Consider the following 18,709-nt stretch of genomic DNA (forward strand, 5'->3'; position numbering starts at 1 on the left):
TATATCTTTCTCTCTCCCCCATACATACATACACACACACACACACACACACACACACACACAACAATCCAGATTATATTAAAAAAAAAAACTTTGTAGGCTCAATCACAGTCTGATATCTACGAAGAACATTTGCATCTGGATACAACCTGTGCACGCACACACACACACACACCACAAATATCTGCATATAGTCTTGATTTACATAGAAGAGACCACGATCAAAAATATTTAAAAAAAGTAACTGATGAATCAATAGGCAACCCAGTGATAATCAAGTGAATTTGGGTATTTTAACATATAATCCAACAGAATGTCTGAGCTGTGTGAGTCTGTAGAATACGTGATTCCTTTACCATCTAAACAAGACGACCACAGATTGGTTATTTTCTTTTAATTTGGGGCATTTTTTAATTTCAAAACTAATTCTTAATAGATTTTACAATTATTGCAGTAAAGTGTGATCTGGGTGGTATGCTTGACCCCCTGGTTTAACTTTGAAACATACCTGACTGTTAGATTTCCCATTGCTACATTTTGTGTTTATCTGGTTTAATCCCCTGAGTGTGACCCATGCGATCACTGGAGCCAAGTGACCTAAAACTGAGTAGCTTTGTTCTATCTCAGTCCCAGGTCGTATACCCAGTAGAAAAAGCTTGTCTTCTACTTGCTGGCAAATGGTTGCATGTTTCATTACATTGAGATGCGCTTCATTATGTATATATATAACATGTCAGCTTTCAAAATAGTCTTTGGGCATTTATCGCAAAGCAGGACTGTATGCTGGATAACTGATCTAAATTATTTTAACGTAGACCTGCATTTCCTGACATTTTATCAATGTATCAAGCTGGTATTAAACAAAAACATGGTTGCCTATTTGAACATCTAGATTCTAGAAGAAACAGAGGGACGATATTAATCATTTGAATTCACTTTTGGACACTTGATTGCAATTTCCACATTTCAACTTCCTGTCTATTTAACTGCTACTCTGTATACCAGCTAGTCTCCACCTTCATCTGTCTGCCGTTTGGTGTAGTGGGGCAGGTAGCATGCAGTGGGTTTATCAGCTAAAAGACGCCGGAATGCTAGGTTGGCTTATTCTCTATAGGCACATCATCAAGAGTAACCCCTTTCACCTTAAACAGTAATTTTGCATTGATAATATAAAAATACTGATCAGTGCAGCTTTGAGTCTGGTTTTTACTCAGTGCACTTATCAAGGTAGCTTCAGTAATCCTGCTTGATGATACATAACCCTGGTATTACCCAATACTTTACCACAGAACTCTAAACACAAAAGTCAGACTAAATCAAAAACAGAAGAGCCACACCCTTAACATGAACACTTGTATAAGTGAGCCAATGTCAGCAGATAAAAAAAGAACGCCATGTAAAGGTGTTAAGGACAAAGCAATTGTGTGCTTTAGTGTTGGAACATAACCATAAAGACAAAAAGTAAACAACCATGGCATTCCTTTACAAAAACACCCAGAACAACTGAGGCGTATTTCATTGAATGCACATCGTATATGCACACTCACGCATTTATAAATTACAACAAAAGTAACAAACATTGGCTATGGCAAAGAAATGCATCAAATACAGAGCCCTGCTTCACGGAGAGTATTTCTTCAGGTCCGATTTGTCTCTCTTTTTTTTTTGCTTATGTCCCGCCCTCTCAGACACATAAAAAACACAGTGAACAAGCATCGACTGCCTCTCTTATACCAAAACAATTAACAAAACTTGAGATACTAAAAAAAATTGTTTCCTTTCTTCATAACTAGTGGCTTTCTTTTCAGCTTGACTTTTTCCCACTGCCATTCAGAAGCAGTTGCTAACCTGGACAAGCATAACATTGATATCAAATTGTTCCAGGTAAACCTTGTAGCATAAAGACCCATTCATACTAGTATGCGGTGTAAAGTCAGAGTGTGTGATTGTCACTTGGTTTGAGTGATGCACAGTGAAGTGTGCAGATATGAAAGGAGGCGAGGAGAAGGATGTCTGGGAATTGATGACAACAGTGACATTACTTAGCTAAGCAGTTCTGGCCACTGGCCCGACATGTTCCTTTATGACTATTCTGTCCGCTGTGGAGTTAATATGGATGGGGGTTCCTTTGGAGTTCCATGTTACGTTGCCTCCACAGCCTTTGAGTAATGTTCTAGAGCACCAAACCAACTGTTACAAAAGCACTGGGGTGTATTTTTTCAAGTGCCACAATTCCAGTTGAAGCTCAAGGAAAACTCAATTTGAGAGTCCAGTCACTAGCTTTAGTTCCAAAAATTCTTAGTGCTGCCCGTGGCTGGATCTCCCCTGACAACCAACAGATTGGTGCCGATTAAGATGGCTAAACAGTGTGCCAGCTCGCCCAATAGGTCACGGTTCAATGGTGAATTCCCTCCAAAAAACAAGTGGTGGGATGCTGGATTTGTAAACAAGGATATATAGAAACTATGTGTGGGACAGCAGGGGGAGGATCAATGCTACCCCGTAAACAAAAATATCAAGAGTATTTGGGGAAGGGTAGATATTCAGGAGCCTTGACAGCCATTGTTGTTCTGTGACAAAGCTGGGCAGCAGTGGAGATTTAAGTTCAGCAGCAGTCCTGCTAGTCCGGTCTGAAGATCGGGATCTTAGGTAAGAACTCTATTAGGATAACCTGCAGGGGATAAGAGACACAATCTGTTAGTGTAAGACCAACGACAACAAAGTAGTATCATTTTACTAACTCAGGATTGTATCCCTGCCTTTTGGCAATATCAACGTTACTCAATTTATGCGTCAATGTGATCAAGTACATTGTCGAGTCAGGTATCAAATCCACTGAGTTATGGATCAAACAAAAAAAATCCATAAGCTGTTTCTCATTGAAATCTAGACAGTATGTACTCTGGCACAATGTATATTACTGTCTGGAAATAAAAACACGTATGCTGTAATAATTAATTAAACTATGTTGAGTGCATCAGGGGTGAGAATTAACTTGTTTAAGAACTTTCAAATTAACATTAGAACTGTGAAAACAACACAGACCCATCATTCATTCTTAATGAAACTACTACTTTGACAATGTGGGGGTCCTGATGCAGAGGGCTCCAGCAAGAAAGTTTTACCTATGCTTAACTTTTGCTACTACGCAATGTGAGACACTGCATTGAATAATCGAATGCATTCAGTCACACATTCAATTGTGTATTGCTTAGCAAAATAGTAATTTCATTAATAAACTTTCCATGTTTACACATTTAATTTTAAACCTTGCAAATTTTGTGAGGGGGAGAAAATGACTGCAGCCATTAATATATTTCTAGTAGGGCTGTCAAATTAATGCGTTAATCTAGATTAATTAATCACAGAAAAATTAACGCAGAATAACCGCACTTCTATATTGCCCTTTGACCCGGTGCAAAAGAGGTGAGACGATAGCGGAGCTGCACGGACACGGCCCGCACAGGATTAAAGAGTAAAGAAAGAAGCAGGGGAAAGGGGCCGAGGGCTCTATGGATGTGTATGGGCTGCTCCGGGCAAATAAGCATGAAGGTAGGAAGTTATCTTATGTTATTCTCCGCAGTGTCTGTGCATTATTGATTTAGTGGGTGCCTAATTAACAATGTAGGTTCAAAACAGTATCTCTCAATCTTCCTCTGTGTCTCACTTCTGTTTGCTAGCTGCGATCGTCTCCTGCTAACGGGCACCCGCCCCCTCTCACTCTTCCTAGCATATGCCTGTCTTTTTTCCTTCTTTGTGTGTGTGTGTGTTTGTCAATATTTTTGGCTATGAGTAGGACGATGTTGAATGTGTGCAGCGCTGTCTGTTGTGGGAGATAGACAGTTGTCATTTAGCCTGATTGTTTTAGTAGTTCGCTAGTAGTAGTTAGCTAGTAGTTCCTACATTTATTTAATGTAGAAACCTGGCTGAGGTGAGGAGACAGAAGTTACGAGAGACGGGGGGGGGGGGAGAGAGAGAGAGAGAGAGAGAGAGAGAGAGAGAGAGAGAGAGAGACGAACGGTAGCCTATACAGTTTGTTTATAAACAGGCATAAAAGTGTCATATAAGTATGCGATTAATTTAGATTAATTAATCACAGAGCCTGTAATTAATTAGATTATTTTTTTTAATCGCTTGACAGCCCTAATTTCTAGTTGAAAAACATTTATCATTGTATTATAAAACCGCTGCCAGGACAACAGATACTCACATATTCCATCATGTTGTTCGTTTCACACTTCCTTTTGCTTAGTCTCCAATGCAAACACAACTGCAAACAATGAACGAGAAGTTGATCAATAACATCTCCTATCAAGGCACACTATTAATTATTAGACACATTTCTTCATGCCTTAACTGCTCACCTTGTGGTAAAGTCTGGTGTTCTCCCACTCCAGAAGCTTCTCTAAAGATCTTCTTGTCTGGAAGGCCACAGTGACATTAAGATCATATTCCTTTCAGCCACCCCTGCCCCCCAATATTAAATAAAAACACATATGCAGTTGATATGGATGGATTTACTTTGATGTTGTCACATATGCAGCACTATCTTACCCTCTTGCTGAGGCAAATAACGGGCCACAAACTGAAGCCCAATGTGCAACAGCAGCAAAGGCATCCACATAGGAGCCACCGCACATTCACTGGCAGCGTCTTCTTTAGGCAGCTGTTTACCCGGTTGATACTGGCTTTGAATTCCTCTGGTGCCACCTGAGAAAGGGCACTGAGAGTATAGTTAATCTGGTAAAATGTATTGTTCTTAGATGGCAGGTTGAAATACTTTATGTAGTGTTAACACCTAATAAGTAAAAATGTTGTATTGGTGAGCAGATAGATGAATGCATCTAGACAACATACTGCATAACAGAATATGTATTGAAATACACATAAGTAAAACGTATGCATCACATTTCCTGGTGGCTAGAATATAATGTACAAATGTGAGAGGTCATATTGCTAGCCTCATCAGAGACTCTGCTTGCGTTACACAAAGGAGAGTCTCAGAGCTGTACATCCGGAAATCTTTAGTGGACTATTTTTTAAATAGCTCCTGCTCTTCCCTATGTGCAGTAATCGCAATAAAACAATACGTATCGGGTAGCCAAAGTTGTTGTCTGTATAGACAGGGGTTTGCCTGTTATTTAATATTGCATAGTTCCCAATTACAGCATTTTTTTCTCCGCAAGAGCCTGAAATTCCTCTCAAATGAAAAGCTGTTGCTGACCATAGGTCTGCTATATTCGGGGGAAAAAATTCCATCCTTTTTTTGCGACACTGTGCCTGAGGTGGGCATGGACCAATTAAAATAGGTTTAGTGTCAATAAAGCTAATACCTGGCTTACAGTGTATCAAAAAAAGGGAACGGAAGTTATGGCCATGAGCATGGCAGACCCATGGGCCAGCGTCATCTTTGATTTGAGAGGAATTTCAGGCTCTTGTGGACAAAAATCCGTTGTTATTGGAAACTACGCAAAATCAAATAAAAGGCAAACCCCGGTCTACAGACAACAACCATGGCGACCTGGCAAGTAAGTAGTACCGTTTTATTGTGATTACCGCACGTATGGGGTAGAGCAGGAGCTGTGAGAAAAAGTTCACTAAAGATTTTCAATGTATAGTTCTGAGACTTGGCTATGTGTAATGCAAGCAGAGTCTCTGATGAGGCTGTCATTTTGCCATAGTTACGATGTATAAATGAACAACAAGACACTCACCTTTCCCGTTAGTGCTGAAGGAAATTCTGACTCAAATTTGTTACTAAGCCCAAACCTGCAGGGGAGAGGGGGAGAAGCAAAGTGTTATAGACAAACAGTATGTGGTATCAGGTCTACCACATGTGCTACCCAACTTTACATGCCACTGAGTAGTAGAAGGAGTGCTGACCGACTAGTATGTAATATGCAAACTCTGTAAGAAGGAAAAATGAGGGGAATCATCAATGCGATACCATAACACTGTTGATTGGGGTGAATTGTGAGGCCACAGTAACACACCGCTGCTAGTCTGGAGCTAACACTGCTTGTGTTTACCTGACTGGATTAGAAACAACATCCAGTTACTTCAGTTCCTACTGCTACAGCAAAATGTATCAGTAAAGTCCAACTACGCATAATAATTAATATCTCATTAATGTACAAGAGTTTTTTTAATTACCCGGTAGAAACACCCATTTCTAGAGATCAGGCTCACTACAAAACACCACAAGGTGTCTAATACCGTGTTGAAGTTAACAGTGATAAAGTGTCCGATCGCTTTAACGTATATCAAATATGACATTACGTGGTAAATACAGATGAAGTAGAGGCATATGTGTTGGGTCATGACGTGGTTCATCTAAAACGAAAGCTAAATCTAAGGCTAATCAGCCACTCCTCGCAGACTTAGCTCTACGCTAACTTTAGCAGCTAGCTGGCTACGCTAGGTCACCAGCTAACTCAGCTAGCAGACAGGTATCCACGGAGCCCAGGACAGCTAGTCATTACACGGCGTCGGTAAACTCCTCTATCTCTCGGTGCCCGCAAGCGTCGCCGGTAGCTTACACAGTGACGTGGCCGGACCCTCGCACCACCACCGGGTCCGGAGCGTACTTGAGGAGCTGCTCCTCCGCGGCCCTGTCCTCGTCCTCCTCTTCTTCTTCCTCCTCCTCTTCGTAGATCTCATCAAAGTCCTCCATCATCGCACGACTCGGCCTCGCGCTTCCCTGGAGAGACTCCGGGACAGACACGATGCCGACGAACAGATAGACCTTGCTGATGAAAGAGCAAAGAGAGAAACGCAAGAGAAAAAAATACGCAAAAATATCAACCAACCCGTTACGGAGACGATATAGTTCACATAGTCCAGCGAGCTCAGAAACAAAACATCAACATCCGCCGCAGTGACCGTACGACACCGGAAGAGTGGTAGACGTGCTTACGTCAGAGGAGTTTTTTCGTCCTAAGATAAAGTTTAGAAAAATGCATTGAAACCTTATCTATGATTGAAACATACTGTTTTTGTAATGTTTCCCACTTAAATGGGAAAATACATAGTGTTTATAAAAAAAGGAAAAAATAGAAAAACTATTAAACCGGCAGTTTAGCAGATTCTCCTTCAATAAGACATGAACGATATAAGAATACGTCTTTAGTCATATCTGAGTGAGTTTTCCGGTCCCTACTGACAAATACAGCCGAGATGAACTAATTAAAACGTTAAGAGTATCTGTTCTAATTTGAAGGGTTATCACCGGAAGTGTTCCATTAGCATTGAAGCCAACCTGTAGCTACTTATCGGAAGTGCTGTTGAACTACAGTCGTGTAAGTGTTGCCTTCAGGTTTTATTCTTTATCGATAACTTTAAACATTAAGTCCTGAGATATTTGGCACTATGACACACACTGAGAAATTTAAAATTATTTCCCAAGTGTTTAAAGACGTACTTCCTGTCCTCACAAGTGGGATTCTTACTGTGGTGCTTTTATCTAGCGTTTTGTTTGGTATCCAAACATATTTCGACTTCACTTCAGGGGTCTTAAGTGTTGGTGCCACTGTTTTTCAGAGTGGACACCTCCACATACTCTTGTTGTACCCTTTTTACCACCGAACCTTTGCTCAGCTCCTCGTGAACATCACAACCCTGGTGTTTCTCAGCGGCAGCTTGGAGAAAGGTTTCGGTACCGTCCGTTTCCTGTACCTGTTTCTACTGCTGTCCATCACCACAGGCTTGTTGTACAGCTTCGTTGATCTTATGCAGACTGACGACAGCCGGAGTCACACCGAGGGGCTTCTTCCTGTGGCCCTGGCGTGTGTAGCTGTAACCACCATGCACACCAAAACGACTAAAGGATTCCTGTGTGGAGTCAGTTTCCCCACCATGGCTCTCCCTTGGGTGCTCCTCCTAGTCACCACTGCCCTGGTTCCTCACAGTGTGCTCCCCTGTAACATCATCGCCGTCCTGGTTGGGTGGATGTGTGGGAAAGGATGGTTCTCCCTTCTGGACTTGTCTGAGGCCAGGGCTGGCGTTCTGGAGAAGATGATGCCTTTCAGGTTGTTGAGGAGCATCAGCGGAGACATGTTTGTCCCTGCTTCCACCGAAGAGCGGAGGAAGACCCTCCTTCCACAAATTAATCCCACACCTGGGTCATACCCAACCCAGGCTTATGCTCCGATGCCCAGCATTAACACTGCTCATAGTCATACCGCTACCAACTCCTATGAAGGCTGGCCAAGTTCGACCAGTGCTCTTTCAGGTCCTGTGCCTCCTCTCCATTCTCATGGACATGGCGTTGGGCAAAGCCACGGACACACTTGCAGCCACAACCACAGTCATGCACATTAATTTGATTGCCTTACAGCAACTGTACAGATGAGCCATATTCCATACTTTTTTTTACACTGGCAGCATCTTTTTTTCCATTGGATTTCATTTCGTTGTATAGTATCAAATGCATTGGACACATTGTGAACCTGATTTAACAGTATGTGGACTGTCTTCCCAACTGTGACATGACTCTGACTGTGTGAATATTATGGGTGACGCTTGAACATACATTTGTACAATTACTGCTTTTGTAACGTTTATTTACTAATTTCTATAATAAACAAATGTGTAAAAATAAAAAAGTCTCTAGGAAGAAGACTCATGAAATACATAATAAACATAAAAATATAAGCACAAAACCTCAAATAAGTTACATAAGGCAAGAAGCTATGAGTGTCGGTAATACTTTTCAAAGAGGAGGAACAGCATAACATGACAACTCGACACACACCAGTCGTTTCTTATAAGTATTCCAAGTATTACATCTATTTAGTTTGATCATTTGGCTTTGACGTCAAAAGGGTGTGATCCGTTTCTGTGTCTTTATGTTTAGTCTTGTTAAGTTGCCTGATGAAGACAACAAAACATTGACGTTTTTTCCCCTGTCTCACTTTAAAACCTTACATTTTTCCAGTTCAACATCTATAAATCCAGTTGGTATACATGCCCCTAAAACAAATGCTTCACTTGCAAAATAATAACTGTTCAAAAACTCATGCTTAACAAGCATCAGTGTACAACTTATTGAACTTGGATCATGGTGTGGTTAACACCCATGTTTTTCAAGCAGGGCTGCTTGTGAACCTACAATCTTGCCTGTGTTCAAATTGTGCTCTAATAGTAAAATGTAGCTTTAATATTAATTTTGACATTTAATTGTGTATTAGTGAAGATGAAAAGGACACACAAAGACAGTTACAATTTGGTTTAATGGACTCACTTGAAACACTTGTATTGACCAGAGACTACCAAATATTCACAACACCTGACGCTAAGTTGCACCGGAACAAAATGGCCACTGATCTGCCAACTGTACTGAGAGTGATGTCAGCGCACAGATCCCATCTATATTCAAAGTAAGGCTCATTCCTCCCAGGTGTCTCCATACATATTCTTTGCTGTAACAGAAGAGATATACAGGGAGGAGGAGTTCAGTCTTTCACAAATGTAAATACAACACACATTTTTTGAATGTCAACCTTTCATTAGTTCCTGGTGTTTTACACATGTCTACACTAACCAGACACTTACTCTCTTTAGTGAATCTCATTGGCTCCTTCTCAGGGGGTGTTTTGAGCAGAGTCTCAGCCTTCTGGGTGAGTGTCACCTCGTAGTTCTCTCTGTTCTTGAGCCTCAGGTCCTCATAGAGGGTTGCCTTTTTCCTGGGCTCATCATCATCCACATATGACTGGACTGAACATGATTGGGCCAAGGAAAGGGACAAAGAGGGTTATCTATAGCCTGGCATTCCCAGACCTGCCACTAGGCGCTGGCAAATTAAATTTGCTGCACCTGTTGGTCTGGCCACGCTCCGTTGAAGCTTTATCAAGAAGACCAGAAATCTGGGTCTCACGTTTCAATTGGTTTTATCTAATATGGGCGTGCCAGAGCCCTTTATATGGTACTCTGGGAAGGACGTAACCGGATGACGACAGTGACGTGCATGCGACGTCGAAGCCGTGATAGTAAACATCAAAGATGGCTGCGGATATGTTGTGTGAGTTTGAGACTGCTTTGGCCTCGACCCTTAACGATTTGGAAGACGGCACTCAAATCTTTCATTAGCAAGTAAGTGGAATGTTCTGTTTTGCCGACCGACAACGGCAAACGTTTAATTTAACAGTTTAACAGCTGTTCGCTAAACGAACGGGGCTTACGTCACCTTGTGCATCGCTCTGATTGGTTGTAGTGCTATCCAACTGCGTGCAGTGGCATTTAAAATGCACGAGTAGGAGCCGCCCCTTGAGTTGGAAATTACTATTGATCGTGGCCAGACACTATCGTTCAAGATATCAGGGTCTGGATTTCCAGGCTAGGTTATCTAGGCAAGCTGAAGGAAAGGTTTCCCAAAAGTATACTTTGCAGTTGTGGGAAGGACATTTCATTATAGGAAAGATACAGTGAAATTGTACAGCACTACAGATCGTTCTCGCAACCCCCAGTAAGCATAAATCCTCTTTTGAATGAATATAATTACAATTTCTGATTTCAGGAAGTAAAAAAAATTAAATAAATGTAATCCAAGTTTGTGGTAGTAGTGCTCCCTTTTCTATTGATTATTTCAGTTCTCTTTTTGGCTTTGGATGTGCTCAATGTTTCATTACACAAATTCTAAACACCAATCATTTTTCTTTTAAGTTTAGAGTAACGATAGGTGCCATAGTTTTGACTTTGGCACCTAGTCTGTTTACAATAGTTAACCGTACCAAATAAATGAACAGTATCAAAAGCTAAATCTGCTGTGTGCCTGAATTTGAAGATTCATTTGCAAATATAATTATAGCTATCACTTAAATAAAAAGAAAAGGAAAGAAATATTTGAATTGCTAGCTCTTCATATTTGCCCCATTATTTGAAGCTTTATAACTTCTATCACTCAAATTATCTGTGAGCCTGAAACACTCATTCATTTGCACAAAAGATGGTCATTATTACATATGACTAAAAAGGCTTATACAGTAATCCTCTGTGGTACCTGGAGCATTGAAGTCATTTGCTTTGCGCATTTGCTCAGGCTGCTCTGGATTGTAGCCATATCCATGCTCTGTAGTAGTGGGCATCTGACTAGGGGCTTCCGCTGCCTGGAACATGTCAACTGGCTGGGTGTTGGGGTCACCCATTTCTGACTGAGGACTCTGGGGACTGGGCATTGAGGAAATATGAAAAAAAAAAATACTCCACAGGGTTAATTGGTGAATTAAACATGTATCTTGATCAAGCGTGTGGGTTACTCACATCTGTGAAGGCAGTCCTGTCCTCTGTCTGAGGGCCTCCCCAAGAGGCGAGTTCTCTAACCTCTTAAACTTCTCCTGGCATGTTTTCATGTATGACATTTTCCCTGCCAGGTAGCCACAGAAGCCAGCAACTGGAGGGGCAAAAATACTCATAATTACCCATGCATCCAAAACATTTTGTATATCAATATTAAATATTTGAATACCCCCCCTAACAATTATGTTACAACATTTTATGACACAACTGCAATGCAGCCTTTGATAGATGAAGTCTAATGATACACTCAGTTGCCAGTTTATTCATAATAATAATAATAATAATAATGGATTGGATTTATATAGCGCTTTTCAAGGCACTCAAAGACGCTTAAGCACAGTAAAAAACAAATGCAGTTATGCCTTCATTAGAATCACTACTATGCTAGTTTTCGTTGATACTGTTAGGGAGGATGAGTCTGTCAAATTTAGTCCACTTTCAACTTGAGTGCGTTCACTCCCAGCATTCCTAACATTGATGAACTTACAGGCCACTTTGGGAAGAGCTCCAAACCTCGGAGACGGAGTCAGAGTACCTGCAGATATGGTTTAAATAGATCATGGTGAATTCAAAGTTCAAGGTGTGTTTGAATTTCATATGTTGCATATTCCTCCACATGATGCATTGCATTACCTCTGACAACAAGGGCTTGAGTGATAGCCATGGTGACCACAGAGAAGGGCACCGCTGTGAAGAAAACAGAGGTGTTAAAGACACATTGCTCCACTATTTAGCCTTGGTTTAAACACAACATAACATGATTTAAGCAACAGACAGAAACTTACACCTGTACCAAAAGCTCTCCTGGTTGCACTCTTTGAACACCCTAGTCTCTTCTTCTGTGGGGGTGTACTGCACGCCCAGTGGGGCCTGCCAATGGACACACACACACACACACACACACACACACACACACACACACACACACACACACACACACACACACACACACACACACACACACACACACACACACACACACACACACACACACACACACACACACACACACACACACACACACACACACACACACACACCTTTTAATGCCTTTAGTTAATTGCCACTAGACGCATTATAAAGTCAGATAGGCCTAGTCCCACCGCACAAACTAAAGAGAAACAACAGGCAACACCATCCTCGTTTGTTTCTTAGCCACATTCAGTCAGTATGCAGTTCACCTAGAGTGCAGGTTAGCAGCTAGCCTGACACGGTAGCATGTGCTTACACAAATGGTGTTTAACGGTGTGTTTACCTGCTTTGTTCCGTGCTGCCGATCCTCCGTGAAGCCTGTGGAGGGTGACGACATTTTGACGGAGAGGTCAGGGTAAATTAAGCTTTCAAAGCATTTAAAATTACAAACTGTTACGCCACTCGGCTGTCTGACTTCTTGTCTGTTTGGTACAATGTCATAGCTCGAGCTAACTGACCCGGATATAGACTTGTAAGTAACTTAATAATACAAAATAAAGTGGCATTTGTAGCGAAAAAGTGATGTTGGTCTAAGTAGGCCTACTGCCTGATTCTGAACACCCAAAATAACTTGCATGGATATTTTTTTATTTTTCTAACTCAAACATTCGTATTCAATAGCCTAGAATTACACCTTTGGTTAAACAATTTTGCGCTGGATCTTTTATTTTGAAATAACAAGAGACATCGAAAATGTCAGTCATCGTCCTCTAGTTGTTGAATAAAAAAAGAAATACAAATAATGCATCGTAATAAAATAATATGCTTTTTGGTTTTCTTACATGACAATACAGCCTATGTTACCATGCCATGCGCTATGTTACTTGTAAGTTATATAGGCCTACCAAGTTACAATGATATCACTGTAACCTAGATTGAATTTTAATTCCATATTTAAGGCCTTGCCTATATGATAGGCCTAGTAGACTTTATTATTATTATTATTAGTTTATTTGTCAGGGACCATGTACAAAGTAACATTAATCTCACAGAGAGATGCATTGTACCAGATTATAGCAGTTATTATCGTTGTAGTATTCTTTGTTTTATTTTATATTTAATAATTATGTAATGTTACTGTGTAGTGTGTGTTATATTACAGAAACTTAACATATATCATATGTGACACTTTATATTTTAATATCTTATTTTACATTGCATTTCAATTCAGTAGTCTAAGTTTTTGTAAGGTGTAGGCCTATATCTAGCATTTTAATGTCAACATACTCACTTTCATTAATTATGTAGCCTAAAAAGGTAAATCATTGAACTAAACATTTGTCTTACTTCATAGCCTGTCTCTTAGCTGCTTGAACATGTCTTATTTACTTTCCTTTCCTTTACAGATAAAAAAATCACAAAATAATTGCAAAGAATTTACAGGAAGATACAGTTTAAATACCTAACCAAAACTAAGAAAATACAAGGGATTGACATTTGAAATCTCACAGGAGGACATATGCCTTTACAAAACCTTCGTATATCTCACTACATTGAACTCAGAAATAAAAGTGCTGGTTGTGTCGAACAATCCATATTTACCCTGAGCATAAAACACAATAACTTATTTGTATCTGATTGAAGTTGCCAATAAGAACAGAATGGTACAATGTTGCATTAGCATCGTATGGAGCCTAGGTGATGCTATTGCACTTCTACACTGTTTTCCACAAAATAATTTGATTGCCTCCCATAAGAGGTTTTGTGAAGAAAAAAACAAGGTGCTATATTAAAAACTTGGAGATGCTTAAAATTCAAGATATCTGTTCTTCCAGAGCAGGTCTATATAGAGAGGGAGAGACAGAGGAGAGGATAAGCGAGATATCACAATCAATAGACTGACATTTAATGATACAACTAAAAAATAGTATGTTTTCCTTTGTTGCCCCAGTTATCGTCCATTACGTTTTAGTGGCATCATGACATGACAGGAAGCGCCAGACTAAAATGTATTTTTGTTGGATTTGTGCCTGTGTGTGTGACAGAGTATAGGGTCATGGTTAATTTCCAGAGGTCAAACTTTGGCAGATCACAGCAGCACCTGGGGAGTAGTTTGTTCCATTAGACAGGCTTCTGGACCTATATAATGGGCACCTGGTCTGTATTGTGCTGCAGAGGTAGCCTGGCACCGCCCGCCTACCTACTTCCGCTCAATTTTCATTTCCCTTCAGTAGGTGTACGATGGTCTGCAGGACCAGGCTACTGCAGAGGGGCACCCGTGACAATAATAAGGGGGCACTTCGGGTGTCAGTTGGGTCACTGTGGGCTCTATCCACCTAACTAACTAGATGGGCATTTGGACCATGCATTTATGCCATTGGTGTGATATGTTGGATCATGGTTGCAAATTACCTGCTGAGCTAACCCCAGATCATTAAAATGCCAGTGTTTATTAATCTACACTGTCCACAACAAACAAACAAACTCTACGTAGACAGTTTATTTTGTCCACCTAGATCAAAGTAGTACACAACCGTCCAGCAATAAGTCCTACCCTGTCATACACACCAGCACAGATCAACTGCGTTCTACTGACAGGTGTTTCTATTATTTTGTCAACTCATTGCAATGAGGAAACGGAAAATAATAGACAACACCTGTCAGTACAATTCAATACAGTTCAACTGTAGGTCAAACTTCAGCCTCCGGGGGCACTCGTGGTGTAGTGGTTAGAGAGCCCCCCATGACGTGTCCTGGATATACAGTTTTACAAAGGGCACTTCAGATATAAAAGATTTGTGCTGGTGACTGAACGTATGTGAGCCACTGCCCTGTTAATCAAACTGTAATGGGCAATTTGTTCATACATATAGATAATGTTAAGCAGCTGACTGAAGTGGTCTGTAAAGTTAATGACATGATATGATGCCAACCATCATGTTTTCATTCAACCTTTACTCCAGATATTATTGAGGGGCGACCCTCATTTCCAATGATGTCGATCATGTCCATCTTACCGTGTATTCCGCAAACTTTCAGGTTGTTTCATATTTGAGTTGCAATCTCTTCATTTAGTGTTCAAAATGTTAAAAAAATCACAATCAAGGCACTGACCGCTATTTCTAAGTTTTTTTTCTTTCAGATATATTACCCAGTCATGCCCTTTGAATATGATAAAATAGCAAACACTTTGAAAGTAAATATATAGCATGTGAGACATATTCAACTGGCAACTGAGTATATGGAGGAGTTTCATCATGACATGCCCTGGATATACAGTTTAACAAAGGGCACTTTAGATATAAAAGATATGTGTTGGTGACTGAACATTTTTTTTTTTTATATATATTTTTTGGGCATTTTTATGCTTTATTGATAGTGCAGAGAGATAGAGGTGAAATGGGGCAGAGAGGGGAGTGACATGCAGAGCGGCCGGGAATCGAACCCGGGTCTGCTGCTGGGCCCGGCCCGGGAGGGGGACGCCTTACCGACTGAGCTAAAGGCGCCCCCAGGTGACTGAACATTTGTGAGTCACAAAGACAGATGATGTTGACTTCGCCTCCTGTCATCACCTAACATTGTCAGGTCACAATTTCCATGGAAATTCAATGCACCATTGTGGCCTGATCAGACACTCTCTCTCTCCTCTAGGGTCCCTCAGCCATCATCACCATCTAGGCCTAAACATAGATCATTGATATTTTGAAGCGTTGAATGGGTAGCTGTATTAGGAGATCAATAGATTGCTACAACAAAATAGTGTGCTCAAAATAGAACAAACCACAAACCCAAGCAGTGCCCATGCGACACAGTGAACATCCTGCTGAAACCAACCCCCACCCTCACGCGGTCTCTCTGTTAGTGGTATAAACCTTTGCCAGGGGAGCCACTCTCCCTGCCAGTCCTCACCTATGGTCAATCTCAGGATCCACCAGCTGGAACGATTATCAGACGTAACAGAGTATTTAGAGATGATGTTAACAGGTACAGGTAGATAAAGGAACTTCTATGCAGGAGTTTTTCTATTTAAAATGGATGGACATTTTGCAAAATCGGACAAACAAATGGAACTTTTAATCATGAATCATCAGCGTGAAAGCAGTAAGGTATTTAGGGAAGGAATACAGGTTAATAACAGCAGGTGCAGATGAAGTTGGATACCACCGACTCAAGACTTATCAGGTACCATGTGAGTTGGATTGCGACACAGCTTGCATAGAGATTACAACCGTGTCAGGAAACTAAGACTAATCAAGGTTTGAAAGGTGTGTTCGGCTTATCTATGGAGGGGGGAGTTTTCCTTTTGATTTGAACATCACATTTCTGTTTGCCTTCCACGGACCCCCCGCCCCCTCACAAACCCTTCCAATACCTGCGTGGAGGCAGCATTTTTAAACCTGAAGCCCATGTGAGCTCAGAACTGCACACGCGGAGCATGGACTCACTGCACCCGCCACAGGTGAGTACAAACATGGCTCCTCTCAATCAATCTGCGTGCCTATTACTGTCACCTGAAAACTTGGGAATGTCAGTTTTGTATTTTTTCTTCTTAATTTTGGATAAAATAAAACTGTGCCTTAAAAGTTCACACAATGTTACTGTTATTGCATTTATTATTAATACCTGAATAGTACACTTACAAATAAAAAACAATATTTGTTTTTACTTCACTATACTAACATAATGGTAAGATTTATACAATATTACAATAAAGTTTGTTGTTACCATCTAAATGTTAATATCGTACTGCTATTATGATAACATAAATATGTATCCTGTTTTTTGATATACAAAGTCATATTTTTAAGTTAAGAAAAAAGCTCAAATGCAAGCGGACCACAAAAAACGTATGTGTGCATGGACTCTAAGTTAAGTGACAAAATGGAAATGGGCTAATAAATGACTGGTAGAAACCATTAATTGATATTCATATTGAATTTAAAATTTTATTTCATGACGACAGAACACTTGCAGAAATGTAGATTGGAAATAACCACTTAAACGCAGTAATGGAACATAAAATAATGATAGATTTTGTAGTGATGCCGTTTTAGGCAGTATTTAATTAATGCAGAAAACAGGGTATTGGGTGTGCTCGTGGCACAGTGGTTGGAGCGTCCAACTAGAGGCTCGGGCCTCTCAGCAGACCCGGGTTCGGATTCGACCCAGGTCAGTTCTTTGCATATCTTCATAATCTTAAAAAAATTAAATGTATGTAAAAAAAAGAAACTAGAACCTTGGTACATTGGTATGAATCAACACTTTGTTAATCAATAGTTAATGAATACTTTCACATAGCAAACAGATTTAACATGTGTTTGCAAATGTTTAAATATTGATTTAGCTGCCACCTTTCTTTCTGTGTCATACTGTTGTGTGAATGGAATTTTACAGCAGCTACACAATGTGACTATAGGATCAATACCCTGGCATGTGAGGCAAAGTGTATGTGCGTGTCTGTGTTTGTGAATTATATGAACCTAATGCCCTGATAGTCAAACTGTGATGGGCAATTTGTTCGTACATATATAGATAGTGTTGGCCAGTGATCGACAATGGGTGAAAAACAGCTGACCAAAGAGGTCTGTAAAGTTTAATGACATGATATGATGCCAACCACCATTTTTTCATTCAACCTTTATTTATACTCCAGAGAACATTGAGGGGTGACTCTATTTACCAAAGATGTCCATCTTACCGTGCATTCCACAAACTTTTAGGTTGTTTCATATTTGAGTTGCAATCTCTTTATTTACTGTTCAAAATGTAACAATTCACAATCAAGGCACTAATCAAGTGATCTTACAGATATACCCAGTCATGCCCCTTTAATATTATAATACAGCAAACATTTTGAAAAGTAAATATATAGAATTTGAGAATGAAATCCGTATACAATGTTTCTTTTTTTCAGACAATGGCTGATCAAACAAAGCACAACGAAGACCACAATGAAACACAAGGAAGAAAAAGGAAAGGTATTTTTCAAATTGTGACAAATGCAACAGAAGGATTTTTCTGATTTACGATATATCAGTTGTATTTAATGTTGACATAGGTGCACAAATAAGACAGTAGATCTATTCAAAATGCTTTCTGCTTCTCAGACGCCAAAGCGAACCTTGCTCAGTCCACTATGGCTTTGATTGAGGAGGAGCCGGAGGACGTAGACCCTTGGGACATGCCGGAGCTAAAGGATACAGGGGTCCCATGGTCAGGTGAATAATCTCACATTATTACCAGTGCAGTACAGTTAAGTCTTATCCTTGTATGTTCTTAAAGGAACATGTATGTAAATCCTTATCAGATGTACAGTGCATGGAAAGTAAATCATACATATACATGACTACTGACGGATTATTAACCACCTACGGTAGATATGTGTCCCACATAACATTGTTACACAACCACAGGAGATGACGAGCACACTGGACTTCACAGTTCAACTTCACATCATAATACTGACTCCCAAGTCTGGAGTAACTTTTACTTTTATTTTTTAACG

General features: G+C 40.3%; 3 protein-coding genes across 3 annotated transcripts; 1 reads left to right on the forward strand and 2 right to left on the reverse strand.

Moving 5' to 3' along the window:
• On the reverse strand, positions 1 to 6,833 carry chic2 (cysteine-rich hydrophobic domain 2). The gene is made up of 6 exons (XM_080030041.1): positions 6,540 to 6,833; positions 5,715 to 5,769; positions 4,555 to 4,710; positions 4,365 to 4,421; positions 4,211 to 4,270; positions 1 to 2,671 (listed from the first exon to the last, which is right to left on the reverse strand). The coding sequence occupies exons 1-6, from the start codon at positions 6,674 to 6,676 to the stop codon at positions 2,621 to 2,623; spliced, it is 516 nt and encodes a 171-aa protein (XP_079886167.1). The 5' UTR covers positions 6,677 to 6,833; the 3' UTR covers positions 1 to 2,620.
• A 451-nt stretch (positions 6,834 to 7,284) lies between these two features.
• rhbdd2 (rhomboid domain containing 2) lies at positions 7,285 to 8,542 on the forward strand. The gene has a single exon (XM_080030158.1). The coding sequence runs from the start codon at positions 7,369 to 7,371 to the stop codon at positions 8,317 to 8,319; it is 951 nt and encodes a 316-aa protein (XP_079886284.1). The 5' UTR covers positions 7,285 to 7,368; the 3' UTR covers positions 8,320 to 8,542.
• A 125-nt stretch (positions 8,543 to 8,667) lies between these two features.
• LOC307252485 (OCIA domain-containing protein 1) lies at positions 8,668 to 12,705 on the reverse strand. The gene is made up of 8 exons (XM_080030159.1): positions 12,548 to 12,705; positions 12,078 to 12,162; positions 11,926 to 11,979; positions 11,780 to 11,827; positions 11,257 to 11,386; positions 10,997 to 11,163; positions 9,553 to 9,714; positions 8,668 to 9,419 (listed from the first exon to the last, which is right to left on the reverse strand). The coding sequence occupies exons 1-8, from the start codon at positions 12,599 to 12,601 to the stop codon at positions 9,385 to 9,387; spliced, it is 735 nt and encodes a 244-aa protein (XP_079886285.1). The 5' UTR covers positions 12,602 to 12,705; the 3' UTR covers positions 8,668 to 9,384.
• Positions 12,706 to 18,709: the final 6,004 nt, after the last annotated feature.

The sequence above is a fragment of the Ammodytes marinus genome (genome assembly GCF_949987685.1).
Source record: "Ammodytes marinus genome assembly, chromosome: 6".
NCBI lineage: Eukaryota > Metazoa > Chordata > Actinopteri > Uranoscopiformes > Ammodytidae > Ammodytes > Ammodytes marinus.

Bases quoted from the DNA above. Each gene is read 5' to 3' on its own strand.
- rhbdd2 (XM_080030158.1), top strand. From the start codon at position 7,369: ATGACACACACTGAGAAATTTAAAATTATTTCCCAAGTGTTTAAAGAC.
- chic2 (XM_080030041.1), bottom strand. From the start codon at position 6,676: ATGATGGAGGACTTTGATGAGATCTACGAAGAGGAGGAGGAAGAAGAA. The intron at 4,711-5,714 runs GTGAGTGTCTTG...GCCCTTTCTCAG, and splicing joins CTTCAGCACTAACGGGAAAG to GTGGCACCAGAGGAATTCAA. The intron at 4,422-4,554 runs GTAAGATAGTGC...GTGGCCTTCCAG, and splicing joins TTATTTGCCTCAGCAAGAGG to ACAAGAAGATCTTTAGAGAA.
- LOC307252485 (XM_080030159.1), bottom strand. From the start codon at position 12,601: ATGTCGTCACCCTCCACAGGCTTCACGGAGGATCGGCAGCACGGAACA. The intron at 11,980-12,077 runs GTAAGTTTCTGT...TTTTCTTCACAG, and splicing joins GGAGAGCTTTTGGTACAGGT to CGGTGCCCTTCTCTGTGGTC. The intron at 11,164-11,256 runs GTGAGTAACCCA...CTCAATGCCCAG, and splicing joins ACAGGACTGCCTTCACAGAT to TCCCCAGAGTCCTCAGTCAG.